This window comes from Chiloscyllium plagiosum, unplaced genomic scaffold, assembly GCF_037043375.1.
Source record: "Chiloscyllium plagiosum isolate Xiang-an unplaced genomic scaffold, Cpla_swu_hap1 HiC_scaffold_7, whole genome shotgun sequence".
Lineage (NCBI taxonomy): Eukaryota > Metazoa > Chordata > Chondrichthyes > Orectolobiformes > Hemiscylliidae > Chiloscyllium > Chiloscyllium plagiosum.
The window spans coordinates 83,169,649-83,188,326 of record NW_028270145.1 but is presented as its reverse complement, the minus strand read 5'-3'; the positions used below and the strand labels follow the sequence as shown (position 1 = coordinate 83,188,326).

Below are 18,678 nucleotides of genomic sequence, written 5' to 3'. Positions count from 1 at the left end.
ACTGTCAGGGACCTTCATGTCCTGTTGTTTTGAGGATCCTACCTTTTAGCATTGGTTGGGTGGCCTGTGGAAAATTGCAATGATGGTTTCCCATACCTTGGGCCTTTTACCTACAGTTTATCCTGATGGTGAGCTTAAGAAGTGTGAGGGAAAAATCATCCTCTGAGAAGGAATAAACAAATTCATGTTGATGCAATGCAATGTAGTTCTGTAAAAATTCGGATTCAGACTTTCTCTTAATGCAGTATTTAATGCTGACTGACTGACAGACAGAGGAAAAATGTTCTTACCTACAACCATGGCAAACCTTGAGCAAAAAAAACAACAAAATGCATTTCAAAACATTTTATTTTATTTGGTCTTATTGATTGGTTTATGCATTCTATTAAATCATAGTGTAGGATTTATAGATGAGTCCCTTTCGTAAGCAGGACCATTGATCTCGTATGGCAGGTGGTTTGTTATTGCTTTGAACTACTCAGAAACCAAACCTTTCACTGCATCAATGACTTAATATACAAAATTGGAGGCTCTGGCAGAAATCTAAAATGTAATCCAAGTTGTATCTAATCATTTGCCCTGTTCAAACAATATTTGAACACAGTTATTTATTTTTGCTGTCAACTTTGAACCTCTTTTTCATCACACATTGAAGCTAGAATTCCTGTAGAATGAAATGTTTAACTCAGTTGGCTGGACATTTGGTTTATGAAGCAATGTGATGCCAACAGCGTGGTTCAATTCCTGCACCACCTGAAGTTACCATACAGGACTTTCCCCCTCAACCTCTCCCCTCACCTGAGGTATGGTGGCCCTCAAGTTAAATCACCACCAGTTGTCTCTCTATTGAGAGAGCCGCCCTCAGGTCTGGTAATGCTATAGTGATACAATACAACAGCCCTTAATTTTTCAAAATATCTTTGTTTCAAATATTTGATTGCGCTTTCAATGAGAAAGCTGTGAAAGTGCCATAGTCAAATTAATATCAAGCTTCGTACAATTCTAATACCGTATCGAGGAATCTCACGTGTTGCCAATTCACATTGGGGGAAATACTGCAAATAATTTTCCAGTGCGGCCTATTGGCGGCAATGTTCCTCATTCTTAAAGCAGTCATAAAATTTCAGGCTTCATATCAATTTGATTTCCTGCTAACTTGCATTTTTAACAGTACACAAAAGCCAGTTTGCCGCCTCGGGTAGATATGCAAGGCTGCGTAATACTATTCAAAGTGTCCTGGCCAATACTACTCCCTCAACAAACATCAAACATCAGAATATTAGGTTGTTATCTCATTGTTTGTGAGACCCTGCTGTAAATAAAATGTATCTTGCTTTCCTTGCCCTGCACTAAAAATCCCAAAGTGCTTCATTGGCTTTGATCCCAATATATACAAAGTGCTACACATGCAAGTACTTTGCTTTGTTCTTTGCATCTATAATTGTAAAGAAGTATTCTGCTGATTTTACCATCAAAAATATAATTATCCGTGGCTTATTTTACAATGTAGTTATCAATATTACATTAAATAAAGTGTTAGATGATGCATAAATTAAACTTTATGATCAGCAGACCCTGTAGAAGATCAGAGAATGATCACAGTTTAAGAAAAATGGATGAATATCCTGTGGTGAAATCGTAATTGTACATTTTAATGTATTTAGAGCGTAACATTAATACATCTGCAATGTGAGCTGACAGATTAAGGGCATCTGTCTATTTGTTTTGGCAGCATATATGTTAGAGCAATTTTAGACTCTTGCTGTGGCCATTTATCAGTAGATGCACCATTAAATATGGTGGCAACTGATTTATTGACAGTAACAGAGTTACAGGTCCAGTAACTGCTACTTGACATTGTGGTATTTCCCAATACGACCACTGCTGGTACTTTTGTGGCATTTATCACCTTTACCAATGTGTGGCACTGTGTAAGGCTTGGTGGAGGTAGTTCACTGCCCCTGATCCTTCTTTGAAGTTGCTTTGTCTTCTGCCTATGTGGTGATTGGTGGTATTTTCTACAAAGTATGGACTGAACTGTTTTGGAGCTTTTGTGCATATAGATAATTTATGAAGAAAGCATAGTTTTGCAGAAAAAAAAGTGATAGATGATAAACACTGTAGAACATCTACAGAAGAAGTACTGTTCTTGGATAACAAGAAGGTGGATTGCACAGCAGCAATAAATGCACCTACATTTGGTTAGGAATAATTATTAGGAGCTTAGGGAGCAAGTACAGATATACCAGCACCTTCTGAAAACATGAGTAGAACTCCTTGTTTCCACAGACTGTATGCAACATCAGTAGAATGAGTGAAATCAATGTAACATGAACATAAATAACTTAAGAGAAACTATCTTATATGCCAGAGGTTTTGACCACCCAGTAACTGGTGCTTTCAGCGAGCATAAATCAATATTGATTTTGATTGTGAGAAGCAAATGAGGTTGAGGTTTGGAATTTACAAATTGGTGCTTTCTTCTGTGGTGGTTAATGGGCTCACACAGATCACAATGTGAACATGTGGTTTCTGTTTCCTGCTAATGTGGAGAGCAGTATGTGAATGAAGAATGGATTCTGGGAGCTACGCAGATAACGACGGCAACGTTCCTGAGTACCAAAGCTGTTGATTGCCAAATTCCAGCACTGACAAGTTTAACTACTGAGTCTGTGGATTTCATGTTTTCAGATAAACCTTTTGCCAGGTGGCAAATAAAGGTAAGACGTTGAAACACTGAAGACAAAAACATTCTAGACTGAAAAACAAACTGTAATTTGGTATTGGGACTTGATTGGAATTATAGGCAGTTCTTCTATAATGTGATCATTGCATTCTTATGCAACCCCACAATTTAGAAATGGCGCTTAAAGTTTTAGTGTTGTAATTAAATTACAGCCAACACACATTTTAAAAGTTTGCACTTTAGAAACAGTGTACCCAATTCGTCAATCGTGTTAATAAAACTTGCATTATAGCAGAACGACCTGTGTTGAATTCTTTGTGTTTGATATTGGGATTGAATATCAAACTGTTATTATTTTCCCTCAATTCATTTTCTTCTTTATCAATCCTGTCCTGAATATGCAAGGTTCTCCTGGTCACTCATTAGAGTAGCTTGACCTTTTACTGCTAGGAATGTAAATTCAAAACCAATCCGCACTACTAATATTTCGCTGAGCAAGTGTTAATCTGTCGGCTTGCTGAGGATGGAGTGGAAGCAGTTTGTATTGATTTATTCTAATTGTTATAGGTTTCCTTCAGGATTTTGGTTGATGCAGTATATGTATAATTTATGTTAATTGTATGAATTAAGGTTAAGTGTATTCAGTTGGTGGTACTTTCTGATAATTACTTGTCCACAAATAAAAAAAGAATTGATGGTGGATTGCAGAGTTAGGAGCTATTCATTTGTTATGTTTTACTTTGTGACTAAGTGCAAAACTGAGTGAAGATTAACTTCTGGTCTCCTCCTTAATAACTGGTTTAACAATTGGCTACATAAAATGCATGCTAATGTGTGTTAGCATTCTGAAAAGAACTGGTGACTTTAGACATATGGTTTCCAAACACACTACCACTCAAGACTAGCAAGTAGAGATTATGTGTGAGGATTAATCAAAAACACCATTATCCCATAATACAATTACCCAGATAGTTAATGGCAACCTAGATGAGTTGTAGCCTATTTTCACCCAGCAAATTCTATCCTTTTGTTCAACCTTCTCTACATCAAATGACACAGACTGCCAACAGATTTTCATTCTTACAGCAGATGGTTATCAGTCTATGAATATTATCATATTAATGGGTGAGATCACATCATTCATTTAGGGATTGGGAATTTTATGTTCTGAGAGGCTCAAAACTTTCAATTCTTTCAAATGAGATTAGATTAGATTCCCTACAGTTGGAAATAGATCCTTTGGCCCAACAAGTCCACATCGATCTGAAGAGAAACCCGCCCAGACCCATTTCCCTCTGACTAATGCACCTAACACAATGGGCAATTTAGCATGGCCAGTTCACCTGACCTGCACATCTTTGGACTGTGGAAGGAAATCCACTCTGACACAGGGAGAATGTGCAAACTCCACACATACAGTCGCCCAAGGCTGGAATTAAACCCAGGACCCTGGTGCTGTGAGGCAGCAGTGCTAACCACTGAGCCACTGTCACCCCACGGATAAGCCATTCCAACTGGTTGCTGGGAAGTCCAACCGTTATAGGTTGAATTTTACAAAAAAAAATGGCTAAATGTCAATCTTAGAGAGTTTCATGGTTAGTTTTTTGCAGCCCTAGCAGGCTTTCTAAATTTACACTTCTCATCTCATTATATATACACTACGCCCCTGTGGCACCTCTCCTGTGAAAACTCACATTTGTCAGCAGAAAGTGCACTCAGCCTGGCTGGGACCTTCTGGGATTCCCATTGCCAATGCCATATTTAAACCCCAGTTGGGCACCAGCAGCCAGCAAGGGACTGCTATTCATGGTTACATTGTCAAAAATGGCAAACAGAGGCAGGCTGGCAGTTAATTTGATGATAGAGATCTGGTGGTCCTGATGAACAGAGTGGTGGAGAGGAGGACTGTTTCCTCAGGATTGGCAGAAGAGATCATGGCACGAGAGCTTGACAGCCTGGTCTGAGGGTGTAGCCCAGGCGAGTGTGATATCTATTGTCCAGAGGAACAGCCAGCATTGCAGGAGGAAGGTTAATGATCTTCTGCCCTCCACAAGTTTAAGTGGCTCCAGCCAATCTCTATTCCTTGCACTCCAGAACATGTCAGCAGAATTTCCTCAGGGTAATGTATTTGGTCCAGCCATCTTCAGTTACTTCATCAATGACCTTCCCTCCATCTTTGGGTCAGAATTTGGAAAGTTCACTGCTGACTGCATCATGTTCAGCACATTTGTGATTTCTCCGGGACTGAAGCAGTCCATATTGAAATTTGGAGAGACCTGGACAATATCCAGGTTTGTACTGACAGGGTGCCAAGAAACATTTGCACCAGACAAGTGCCAAGCAATGACCATCCCCAACAAGGGGAAATCACACCTTCATCCCTTGGCACTCAGTGACATAATGATGTATATATCTGTATTCTAAGTGAGTCGATGACATGCCATGATGATGTGAACTTGTTGCATATCCAATGCTAACCTCTATAGACGAGAGAATGTAGATTGTCACTGTTGATAGAACATGCTGAGATATTGGGGTGTGCAGGCCTAGGTGCTAGCCAGGAGGAGCAAACAGAGAACTGGAGTCACCAAGTACCTGCTCTGATGTTTATTCTGAAATTGTCACCATCGAGTTTGTGTGAGAGAATAGGAAATTGATATCAATGAGGTATGATCAGATATAAACGAGATATAAATATGGGCAAATAAGCATCAATATCAAAATACTGAACTCAACTGTTCTTATTTTAGGTGAAAATTGGAATTTTATTTTTCTTGATACCAGGAATCAAATTTTTCAGATCTCGCTACACTTTTCCAATCAACTTCTCACCTCATACAGGGGCTGGGAAAATTCAGCCTATCATTTGAAAGCATTGCCTGTTTCAACTTCAACCAATAGTATGGTGCTATAGATTTATCTGTCTGCTTTCTCTTTTCAGTTACCTTTCAAACCTTCTCCAGCAGTATTTTGCTTTCCAAACATTTACAGTCACTACATTTTTTTCCCTTTTAATTTCCTCCGTGCTGATGTAAGCTATCATGGTCACAGCTCATTCTACTAGATTTGGATTAAAAATAAATCCACAAAAATATTGAAGAATAACTTTTGTATATATTTTATAGATGATCTGGAGGAAAATAAAGGTAATCTGATTAGTAAGTTTGTGGATAACACCAAAATTGGAAAAGTTACAGATAGTGAGGAAGATTTTCAGAAGGCAGAGCTATAGAAATAGATAGATTTACAGATTTTGGCAAAGAAATTGCAGATGAAGTTTAATCTGGACAAATGCGAGTTTATGGATTTAGGAAGATCAAATTCAGGTGCAAATTAAACAATAAATGTCAGAATCCTTAGGAGCATAGAGGGATCTGGCCATACAGGTCCACAGATCCCTGAAAGGTGTAAGACAGGTAGATGAGGTGGTTAAGAAGACATACAGCATATTTTATTGGCTGTGACTTCAAACATAAAAGTTGGCAAGTTATGTTACAGCTGCACAAAATTTTAGTTAGACCACATTTGGAATGTTGCAGCAATTCTGGTCGCCACACTACCAGAAGGGCGTGGATGCTTTTGAGAAGGTGCAGAGAAGATTTACCAGTATGTTGCCTGATCTGGAGGGTTTTAGTTATGAGGAGTGATTGGATAAATTCAGATTGTTTTCACTGGCAAGATGGAGGCTGAGGGACCGAACTGATATAGGTCAATAAAATTATGAGCAATATAGGGTGGATATTCTGAAGCTTTTTCTTACAGTTGTCCTTTCCACTGTAAGAGGGCACAGGATCAAGATAAGGGGGAACGTTTAGGAGGGAAGTAGGGGGTAACTTTTTCACACTGATGGTGGTGGGTGCCTAGAATGTGGCGATGGTGGATACAGGCACATTAATATTGTTTAAGGTGTATCTTGATAGACACATGAACATTAGGCAAGCAGCGAGATAGAAATTGTGCATGGGCAATTCATAGCGGATCTAAATAAAGTTCAAGAATCACTGCAGGCTTGTTGGGCCAAAGGGCCTGTGCCTGTGCTCTGCTGTATTGTATTGTAAGAAACAGCTGGGGAAACAATAGGGACAGGACAGAGCAATGTAATAGGGGAAAAAAAAACTCCCCCAATGAGGTTGAATTCTATGCTAAATTCTGTGGTGCATCTGAAAGCAGCAGCTGCTTCTAGATTTTTCTATGAATCCCGCAAGTGAGCCTTAGCGAGGGAACCAATTAGACAACGCTTTGTGGAAGCAATCGCCTCTGTTTTTCTTGTCAATGTAAGAATAAGAAATACATTTCATGAATTCTTTGTTGTTTAAGTTGGAGTTAAAATTTGTTTTTAATTTTCCATATAAAAATCTGAAAATCTAAAATGCTGGAAAATAATCATGTAGACTTATTTTGCTGAAAATAATGTTTTTTGACTTGGCAGATTACAAATGATGGAACCTTGTTCAGTAATTCAAAAGTCCTAACACTCTATGATGGGGTTTGCCAGATCTGTGATAATATGCCTCATGGAGTTTGTAAGTTGAAGGTAATTTCAGTTTTTTTGAATATTGATACAACAGAAAGGTTGAATTATTGGTATAATCTTGCAGCTTCAAATGACAAAATGTTTGAAAATAATTGTGATTTGGAGATGCCGGTGTTGGACTGGGGTGTACAAAGTTAAAAATCACACAACACCAGGTTATAGTCCAACAGGTTTAATTGGAAGCACCTTCAACATATTGTCTAGCTATCACCATTGTTAACAGCTAACCCGAGAATGCAACTTTTTTAAAAAAGGTTTTGTGATTTACACATGAAAGAAGTGTTCTAACAGATGAAAGGCTTAACAGACAATCAATTTTTCAATGTATAATTTCAGTTACATCACACTGTAAATTTTTGCTATAAATTCTGTGTGTTAGGATTGAGCCCTCCACTACCACCTGATGAAGGAGCAATGCTCCGAAAGCTAGTGCGCTTCCAATTAAACCTGTTGGACTGTAAACTGGTGTTGTGTGATTTTTTAACTTTGAAAATAATTGGCATTGAGCGTCTCAGTTATGAAAGTAGAAGTTTTGGTCAGCTAGGAGTCAGCAAGTCACCAAGAAAGGCCCTTTATTATAACAAGGATTTACAAAATAAGCCATTTGAGGAAAAAAAAACATTAAATAAGACTGGTTTCTCTTTCGAAAGTGAAAAATTGTCTCCTTGTAGGAATGCACTGTACTTATCCGAGATTATCAAAGACCAACATATGGGGACACTCAAATGTATCTGGGGATATAGCTTATTAAACTTGGCCATTGGTTAACTTCACACTGTTTATCGAGGAATGGATATCTTACCCTTCAGGGCTTGCATCTCTTGGCTTTTGCATAACTGCAATTCAGTTGTCATAGACCAGACAATACAGTCTATTTTTTTACTTTCAAATTATATAGCCTGATATATTACTGAATATTGAATGCCTGGCATGTACAATTGCTAAGAACCTTTCATGAATTCTGACAGCCCAAATTGCTTCACAGACAATGAAATACATTTCCTTTAAGCCTTCATGGTCATAATGTGGGCAAACCAGCAACAAAGTTTTAAACAGCAAACATCTCCAAACAAGAATTTGAAGATCTTGGGATAAGCTATATTCCCTGATGTTAATTGAGGAATTAGTATTAACCAGGACCCTGGAATTTATTCCCTGCATTACTTCTAAATTGTGCCATGGCTCTTTTATATTCCATCTGAGAAAGCAGATAGAGTCATACTCCTAGAGTCACGGAGTCCTATAGTATGGAAACACACCTTCAGTTCAACTTGTCTGCGCCAACCAAAAATTCCAATATGACCTTGACCCATTTGCTGGCACTTGGCCCATATCCCTCTAAACCCTTCCTATTCATGTACCATCCAGATGCCTTTTAAAAGTTACAATTATACCTGCTTCCACCACTTCCTCTGGCAGCTCATTTCATACATACACCACCCACTGTGTGAAAACCTTGCCTCAAAGGTCGCTTTTAAGCCTTTCCCCTCTCACCTTAAACCCATGCCCTCTAATTTTGGACTCTCCAACTGAAGGAAAAGGTCCTTGGCTATTCATCCTATCCATACCCCTCATGATTTCATAAACCTCTATAAAGTCACACCTCAGCCTCTGAAGCTCCAGTGAAAAAAGCCCCAGCCTATTCAATCCTCATTTAACATCTCATTTAAAATACAGAAGAGTGCAAGTTTTGTGAAGAGCTGTATCTAGGATACTTAGAATCACATACCAACCTTCATTAATATGCATAATGAGATAGATAAGCAGTTTGATGCTATGAATTTCATGCAGAGAATAAACACAAAATCTGGTGCCTAATATAGCAATTTACACCAAGTCCTTTTTACCAGCATTCCTGTGTTTGCTCCTCTACGCTGTTTCCTGCTGTAGCAATGCTTGGATTTTAAAATTCTCACCCTTTTTGAAATCCATCCATGGCCTAACTGCCCCCTAATTCAGTAGCTTCTACAAACTTTAAGCCTTTTGAGGTGTCTCCACATCTCCGGTTCTGTGCTGTTGTGCATCCCCAGCAGTCTCCGTATCCAATGTATCATCCTTAAACACTTCTGCCACCTGCAATTAGATCCCATCACTAAGGGCAGCTTCCCCTCCACAAGCCTTTCTGCGCTCTGCACTGACCATTCCTTTGCCAATCCTTGGTTCGCACCACTCTTAAACCCCACCCCCCCCAGACCGAATCCCAAAGGACCTTCCCCTGCAACCGTAAAAGATGCAAAACCACCTGGCACACCACCCCCTCACCTCCATCCAGGGCGCCAAAGAGCCCTTCCACATGAGACAGAGGTTCACCTGCCTCTCCTCCAACCCGGTTTACTGTATCCAGTGCTCAACGTGGTCTTCTCTACATCAGAGAGACCAAATATAAACTCTGGGCATGTTTCGCCAAGCATCTCAGCCGAGCCCACAGGGGCTGACCTGACCTCCCAGTCATTGCCCATTTTAATTCTCCTTCCCACTCCCTTTCTGACATGACCATCCTTGGCATCCTCCATTGCCACAGTGAATCAGACTACAAATTGGAGGAACAACACCTCATCTTCCACCTGGCCAGCCTACAACCCAGAGGACTGAACATTAAGTTCTCCAGTTTCAAACAGCCTCCTTTTCTCAGCCCCTCCCTTCCATTCCTCTGGTTGACTCTTTCTTCGAAACGGATTCATTGCTCCCATCGACCAACCAGGTCATACCCTCTACCTGTGTTCACCTATCCCCACCTCACCACCTCACCCAGCCCTCCCCAAGCTGCTCGCCCCCTTTATCTGTAGCTCCCCTTGCACCCATCCCCAGAGCTTTAGAAGAGTTATACCCGAAATGTTGACTGCTCCGCTTTCTGATGCTGCTTTAATTGAGCTGAAGCTATTTGTCTTTTTATTAATGACCAGATTTTGTGCGTAGCTTTGTACATAGCAATACAGTTACTTTCATGAGAATAATAATATAGACTGTGGAAATAATAAATTAGATGCTACATTTAAAAGCCTTGAAGAGAAGTATAGGAATAGCAACTGGACATGAAATACTGTAAAATAGTTGCAAATCTGTGATAAGAAACAAAAGCAGGCATACAAGTATTTGGTACCTGGGCTTTAAAAACAAAATATCTGCCTATATGTAATGCCTTTCGTGACCCAAGTACTTTCCAAGCAGTGAAGTATGTTAGAAGTGTGAAATTAGTTTGCAAGTAAAGGCGTTACAAAGATAAAATTGCCACAAAAAAGCAGCAATTTCCACAAGATTAGGCAAGTGCAATGATTTATATACACTTGTTGCTTTATGTGATTGTCATCGGTTATTATAGTAACTGAAAGCAAATTACTGCTGATGCTGAAAATCTGAAATGAAAACAGAACATTCTGGCAAAGCTCAGCAGTTTTGGCAGCATCTGTAGAGAGAGGGACTGAATTAACATTTCCGGTCAATTACCTTTCTCACCACAGTTTTAGCAGTCAGAATGTTCCTCGCATTTTAAATGCTGCCAGACCTACTGGATATTTCTACCATTTTCGGTTTGTGTTAGAGTGATTCTATTCATTGATCCTTGTGTTAATTTACAAATGTCACTCTTATCTGTAGGAAAAGACCTGTAATATAGATGGCCTATGCTATGGTGAAGAAGACACAAATCCAACAAGCCTTTGTTTACATTGCAGGCCTGACATATCCAAATTCACCTGGTCTATAAATGAAAGTAAGGTTAAATTCATGGATTTTGCATTTGATTAAGGGGAATTTATTTATTTGTTTCTGTACAGAAGATTGGGAAACAATTGCTTTATTTGGATTTATTAATTACCTTAAATTTTCCATTTCCTTAAGACAATCAGCCGCCAATTTACCAGCCATCTACAGCTAAGCTCCAGACCTTCTTTGGTGAAAATTTTGTTTACCAGTTCACAGCCATGGACCCAGAAGGATCTGCAGTACTATTCTTGTTAGAATCTGGACCACAGAATGGCAGCCTATCACCTGCGGGACTTCTGATCTGGAAAGTGAATTCTCAAGAGTCTGGCAACTTTAGCTTTAGTGTAGCTGATGAATGCAATGCACAAAGCACATATTCTGTTCAGGTGAGTACAGAAAGACCTATTTAACTAAAGAACTCTTAGAAGTTTATTTACTAGTGATCTGAACTATTTTTGAGCATTTCCATATAAAATGGCACTCCAGCTCATTTTGACAAAAATTAAGAAATCAGCTAGAATTACAACTTGTGAACATGCATGGAGCTGGTTACCTCAATGGGCTAGATAGCTGGTTTCTGATGAAGAGTGACAGCGACAGTGTGGGTTCAATTCCTGCTGAGGTTATCATGAAGGACTCTACTTCTCCACCTCTCCACTCACCTGAGGTGTGGTGACCCTTGGGTTAAAGCATCACCAGTTGTGTCCTTCTTTATTGAGAAAGCAGCCTTATGGTCTGGTGAGACTATGACAACTTGACCTTACCTTTAATTACCAAATAGACATTTGCAGATAAAGCTTCAAATAAAGAAAGGGTATATTGCTACAACTCAGCAAATGCAACTCACCTTTAATGCACTGCCTTTACTTTTAAAAGAAAGGTACTTCTTACAGGAGAGTGTTCTTAAGTACAAGGAGAAGAGTAATATTTCCTTTGAGTTTATGTATGACATATTCCTATTGAAGTCACAGTTTAGACATGTAAGTATAATACATAATCAATGGTTAGCTATTGTTGGATTTGATTTAAGTCCTCTACGTTCATGCACAGTTTTCAGTATAACAGAATATTAATGTTTCAATGCAAAGATTTGGCATGGAGGAATTTGGACTGTGCTGTGAAGTGACGTGTATCAGGACCAATTTCAAGTAATTCACCCATTGGGAAACTGACAGCATCAGATGCAACACTTTGTTACACACGAGTCCAATTTTACTCTCCACTGAAGCAAATAGAGTGTAATGTTAAATGGTAGGAGTGTGTAAAATCATTGTCCTGTCCAATTTCTTTGGTTTCCTGACCAGCAATACTACGCTAAAATTGCCAGGGTTTCTCAAGGTAGCAGCACACTTGTTTTACTTTCATCAGGGCTGTTAAACATGCCATTAATTTGCCTGCAGCAGGAACTGATATGTACTGTACAACTAAAACGCATTTTGCAAAGTAGCGACCTCATTAAATTTTACTACTTAAACCAAGTAGCTGTTAAGCAGGAAAAACTTAATTCAATATTGACCAATTGGTAATGCAATGAAAAAGACAACCAAGGTTAACAAACAGTGTAATTTTAGCATTGTATTGACAGTCAGGAGGCCAAAGAAATTGGAAAGGACAATGATGGAGCTGGTGGGCACCTATTCTATAGACTGTCAAATGCCTCTTTAAAGGCTGGGAAATAACCACATCAGTCTATATTTTAAACCTGTTTTTTTTTTCTGGTCTTTTAGATAGAATTTGATGAAGCCTCTGTACCAGGGCAAAGAGTCATAGGATTTTAACAGAACACTACATGCAGCACAACTTGAGTTTCTACAAATTTTTTGCATGCATTTTTAAAAAGTGCTAGAAGCATATTCTGGCATTGTTCCCAGGATGAATTAATCACCAGTGTAACTTTTGGACTGTCTCACTCATTTATGGGCCTTTTAAAAATACTCTTAAGTATCAGGCCATTAATTGGAATAAATGTTTTTGAGTACATTCCTTCCAATTTACTAGAAACTGACAACTTTTCCAATATAAATCGCAATGCTTCTCTTTCTTTTTACTTCACCCTTAGGCATTTATAATCTGATTACACACGGGCTGGATTTGATTTATTATTGTCATATGTACTGAGATACAGTGAAAAATATTGTTTTGCATGCTATCCAGGCAAATCGTATCTTATGTAAGTATTTTAAGAAATAGAATAGAAAGAAGAATATAGTGTTACAGCTACGGTGAAAATATAGAGAAAGATCAACTTTAAGATATGGGAGGTCTACTAAAAAATGTAATGATAAAGACAGGGTGGGAGGGATCTTTGATTATTTTGGCTGCATTTCCAAGACAGCGGGAAGTGAAGATGGAGTCAATAGAAGGAAGGCTGATTTTCGTTATGGACTGGACTGTGTTCATAATCTTTAAGTTCTTGCAGTCTTGGGCAGAGCAGTTGCCATACTAAGATATGATGCATATCCAAGCTCTGAGACCTAAGACTCTGCTCCACCCCCCCCCCCTCCCCCTCTGCAACTGGAGTCTCACTTTACTGATCAAGAAGGATAGGTTACAACTCCTCCTCCATGATAATCCTCAATATCAGTGCTTCGCAAGGCTGCATACTCATGTCCTTACTCTCTTCCTTATACACTCATGACTGTGTGATCAAATTTAGCTCTAATTCCATTTACTAGTTTGCTGATGATATAACTGTAGTGGGTTAGATCTCAAACAATGATGAGACAGTGTACAAGAAGAGATGTAAAGACAACATGGTGTAAAGACAACAATCCCTCCTTCAATGCCAGCAAAATGACGAGCTGGTCATCGACTTCAGGAAGCAGAGTGGAGGATATGCCCCTGTCTGTATCAATTTGCTGAAGTGGAGATAGTCGAGAGCTTCAAGTTCCTTGGAGTAAATTTCACTAACAATCTGTCCTGGTCCACCCACGTCAATGCTACAATCAAGAAAGCACACCAACGCCTCTTTCCTCAGAAGGCTAAGACAATTCGACATGTCCACGAAGACACTTACCAATTTTTATAGATGCACCATAGAAAACATCCAATCTTGGATGTGTCACCGGTTGGTATTGCAACCACTCTGCCCAAGAGCACAAGAAATTACAGAGAATTGTGAACACAGCCCAGTTCATCACAAATGGAGTCTTTAGAGATGGTGCGAAAGAGGTTTACTGGGATGTTGCCTGAATTGGAGTGACGTTGCTATAGAATGAGCTTGGATAAACGTGGATTGTCTTTGCTAGTGTCGGAGGCTAAGGAGTGAACTAAAATATATAAATTGTGAGGGGTATGGACAGATGGAGTCCTTTTTCCAGGGTAGAAATGTTCTCTACTAGCAGGCATAGGTTTAAGGTTAGAGGGGGAAAGTTTAAAAAGAAATAGATGAGGCACGGTTTTTATGCAGAGAGCGGTAAGTGCTTGGAATACACTGCCGGGGAGGTTTGGAAGCAGATATGACAACAGCATTAAAGAGGGATTTAGACAGACACATGAACAGACAGGGAATAGAGGGATACAGACCATGTGCAGGCAAATAGGATTAGTTTAGAATAGCATCATGGTCAGCACAGAAAGGTGGGTTGAAGGGCCTGTTCCTGTGCTTTACTGATTTATGGTCTACCACTCACTTTCAACTGAAGGAAGGTCAGGCAGATGTGAAACCTGTGATCATCTCCTTTCAAGTGAGAAATTCTAAAATTAAGTATCTAATGGCCCTTACAATTTGAAGAGGTTTATCTCTGATGAAATATGACTGCTTCTTGAAAATAAATGAACCAACATTGTTTAAGTTGAAAATACCTGTCCTTTCTCTTATGAGAATAAAATTCCAACTGCTCAAATCTTTTTTTCCTTACCAATTTACAGTGTTTTATTAAGTCAGTTGTGAGATATTAGTTGCTGTGTCTCTCATCTGAAAAAGAAATGGTATTACACATCATACTCTGAGGCAAGTTAGAGCAGCAATTGGCTAAGAAATGAGTAGCTTTGGAATGGTTAGCCTGGGCATTGTCACCCTGCAGGAGAAGGATCAGCATCAAATAAACTAATGGATTGTAAAGCAGGAAATATGCCTTAAATTATTGTCACTGCAGATATTTCTGCTGTTTTTTGGGCAAACAAATGCTGTTGTATTTCACTCAGGTAAAAAGTGAAATGGCTATTAGCACACTTGCCACAGTGGTACCCGCAACTCTGAAGGTAAAGAAAATGACACAAATCAAACAGAAAACTTACAAGGGCAATGAAAAACTAAATTTACTTTATATATCTGTTATTAAAACAACACGTGTTTATAATTGTGATGGTGTGTTATTGCAGTGCTGCCTAAGCTGCCTCAACTGTTCCTCATTTTCCTTTTATAGGTTTTAGTGAAGCCATGTGGCTGCACTAATGGTGGAACATGTGTTACAAATATCAATTTCCCCCCAGGAAGTGGTGAATACCTCTGTGTGTGTCCTGTTGGTTTTGAAGGGGAACTTTGCCAAGAAAACATAGACGAATGTAAATCAAATCCATGTGGTGTTGGCACCTGTGTGGATGGCATCAACAACTACTCATGCAACTGTCCAGCTGGTCTCACAGGTAGTACCTACATTACTGTATATAAATAATACCATAGATAACAATGCAAGTTAAATTAAAATTGAAAAGGTGTGAACATATTGAATCTTTCAATCAGATATGGCTACGATAAATATTAACTCTTTCGCATTACAGCAAGTTCTGGATTATAACATTTGTTTGGTATGTTGTAATTATATGAAATAATGTTTGCAAATAAAAGGGGAAAGTATATTCGTGTAGAGTCTTTCATGGCTGCCAAATACCCAAAGGGTTTTACAGTCAATTTATTAACTTTGAGTACATTCCCACTTGTAAGGTGGGTAGTACACCAGCCGATTAGATAGCAATCCCCTTCATACAATAACAAGATAATGTTCATTGGCGGATAGGTCTTAGGGCACAGTGAATAGCTCCCTTGTTCTCCTTCGAAATAGAGCTATATTCATGTTTTACGTCCAGCTGAAAGGGCAGGTGAGGCTTCAGTTGTACCAGGTGGTTAGCTGAGGGGTATTGTGCATCATATGGAAGCAGCAACATTAATTTTTCTCTGCTAGTACCCTGTGAAAGAGGATTAAAATGTGTTTAAAGACAGTGAAAAACAAATTCTCAACCAATGAATGAAACAGAGCATCAGCGTATACCCTTAATATCCATGTCTTATCTATTTCTGTATGTCTATCTACATGAGAGTGGAGATTTTAGGAAGGGCTGGTGTTTAGTTTGGAGGGTTATAAATTCACAATTCATATTTCTTAATTATCATTGATTAAAGACAGTTTTTTTTTGGTACTAGCCAAAGGAAAATATTATTACATATGGAAAACTGGTGAGTGTTTTATTTCAACCTGAGTTAGTCAGTCAGGAAAATTGGGAACTTTGGACAGTCTGGCTTAATCTTTTCACATTTGTGACGACTTCAGGAATAAAGGGGATTGATTTCTAGCATATTACCCCATTGACTCAGACTTATTTTCATTATTTTCACAACATCTAGCCTTACCCGGCTGATGTTTATCTTTGTGCAGTTTGTGTTCCCACCACACAATTAGACTATCAATTCACTTGGAGTAACATTGCTTTTTTTGCCTTGATCTCTTTCTTTACTTTATCCCATTTTCCCTTACTTGATCCCTCACTCCCACTGTATGATTTAGAGCTGTCTCTGTTGTCCCATATTATGCAATGTGCCAGACTACTGGTGCCAGCATGGTAAAGATCCTCCCAATTGTACAGCTTCCACTTTTCTTAATGCTGTTGCTAGTGTCCTATGAACTGAAACTCATTTCTCCCATACTAACCTTCTGTCATTCATTTCTTTAGAACTTCTCCCTCTTTTAACTAGGCCTCATTTTCTCATTCCTTGTTGTGATGTAATCTTTGGATATTCTCTTTAGTAAAGGTGCCATATATGTAAGTGTGTCGTTTTTGGTATCTGTTTTTGAAACTCATTGGAAAATGATCTTTGAATTTTCTGTGCTTTGTTAGCTCACTGTATCAAAGTTCCTACTCTCAAACAACATCAAAGACCGGCATTGCTCGAAGCACTGACTGGCCAGTCAGTATAGAATAATCATTTACTATTCATACATTCCTATGAAACTATTCTCTTGCAGTCATTCAGAAATTATTTTCTGTCCAAAATAATAAGGTACTAGTACTGGATCCTTCTTGCAGGAAAATAAATAGTAAGTCAACAAATAAACCAGCACCTGATACCTTGCATTGTTGATTTTGATATGAAACATCAATCTTGTGTATAACAATCTTTCTTTTGCAGTAGCTTTCTAGATTAAATGTGGTCTGACACCATTTACGCTTCTTTTTCCAAAAGTTTAATCTGTTTAATTCAGTTTTTAATAGTCTTTAACCCAACTGGATATTTTAAGCCTCATAATTATGTAAATGTAATTCTCCTTTATGACCAGCGAGGAGGCATGAATTGGCTCCTGTCTTTTTACGTCTGCAACAAAACGTTTTAATTCAGTTCAGCATGCAGTTCTATTACACTTTGATTAAAATACAGTTTGCTCGTTCAAAGTTAAAAATCCAATTACAGGGTTTCATTGAGTGAAAGTAAAAGAAATGTTATTATTAACTTTAAAAAATAATTAAATGCAATATCAAACATGGAGATAAAGTTTAAAAAGGGCAAAAAAAAAACTAGAATATGCAGGTTTAAAAAAGCCCTTAGTTCTAAAATGTTAGGTTTAACCTGAGACCTTGGTTGTTTAAGTAATGACTTGTATTCTCAAAAGTAAGGACATTTGCAGGTATCTTTTTGAGTTCTCTGTCAATCGATATTTCATGACTTTCCTTTCTCATGAGACACTGATTTTTGAAAGATTAAAAGGAAAAAGAGAGTTTTTCAGTTCTGTTTGAAATCTGTCACCCAAAAAATAGTTCATGAGTGCATTCCCATGTCTGGCTTCATTTTCTTTTAAACTATCAATCTTAATCAGGTTTTCATCCCAATACATAAAGCTTTCATTAGGAGTATATCAATTGGGAGACACCGATCTCAATAATTAGTTTCAGTAATTTTGAAGATATGTTAATTTCAGTTTAGACTGGGTCCTGAAAATTAATGGTTTCGTAAAGCCTAGCTCATCTTGTTTCAGTGATTTCAAAGATTCCCTACATTGTGGAAGCAGGCCATTCAGCCCAACAAGTCTATGTCGACCCTCTAACAGGTATCCCACCCAGACGCAGCCTCCCTATCCTATTCCCATAACCCTGCATTTCCCATGGCTAATCCACCTAACTTTCACACTATGGACAATTTAGCTTGACCAATTCACCTAATCTGCACACCTTTGAACTGTGGGGGGAAGCTGGAACACCCAGAGAAAACCCACACAGACACAGGAGAATGAGCAAACTCCACACTGACAGTCACCTGGGGTGGAATCGAACCTGAGCCCCTGATCCTTTGAGGTGGCATTGCTATATACTGAGCCACTGTGCTGTCCAATCACTCAGCCATCTTAAATTAGCATTTTTCCTTTCTTAAAAATCATTGCAGTTCATTAAAAGTTCCACATATTGAAAGAAGATGATAGGTGTTCCAAATTGAGAGTCCCATTTTTCCACCATCAATAACATATCCAATATATATTTCTAAACAATCTGTATAAAAATATTCTAATGGAAGTAGCAAATGCCAATTCAGTTGTTACATTCGAATATA

General features: G+C 38.6%; 1 protein-coding gene and 1 long non-coding RNA gene across 6 annotated transcripts in view; one reads left to right on the top strand and one right to left on the bottom strand.

Annotated features, from left to right (window-relative positions):
- The window catches only part of LOC122551720 (von Willebrand factor D and EGF domain-containing protein), a 279,556-nt gene that overhangs the window by 182,668 nt on the left and 78,210 nt on the right, over window positions 1–18,678 (top strand). For all 4 annotated transcript variants that reach the window (XM_043694080.2, XM_043694081.2, XM_043694082.2 and 1 more), the window contains 5 exons: window positions 2,559–2,720; window positions 7,116–7,220; window positions 10,815–10,929; window positions 11,058–11,308; window positions 15,290–15,509. In XM_043694080.2, the coding sequence (XP_043550015.2) occupies window positions 2,559–2,720; window positions 7,116–7,220; window positions 10,815–10,929; window positions 11,058–11,308; window positions 15,290–15,509 (853 nt within the window). The remainder of the gene's footprint in view (window positions 1–2,558; window positions 2,721–7,115; window positions 7,221–10,814; window positions 10,930–11,057; window positions 11,309–15,289; window positions 15,510–18,678) is intronic.
- The window catches only part of LOC148149652 (uncharacterized), a 46,555-nt gene continuing 43,444 nt past the window's right edge, over window positions 15,568–18,678 (bottom strand). For both annotated transcript variants that reach the window (XR_015757716.1, XR_015757717.1), the window contains exon 5: window positions 15,568–16,049. This is a non-coding gene — a long non-coding RNA (uncharacterized LOC148149652). The remainder of the gene's footprint in view (window positions 16,050–18,678) is intronic.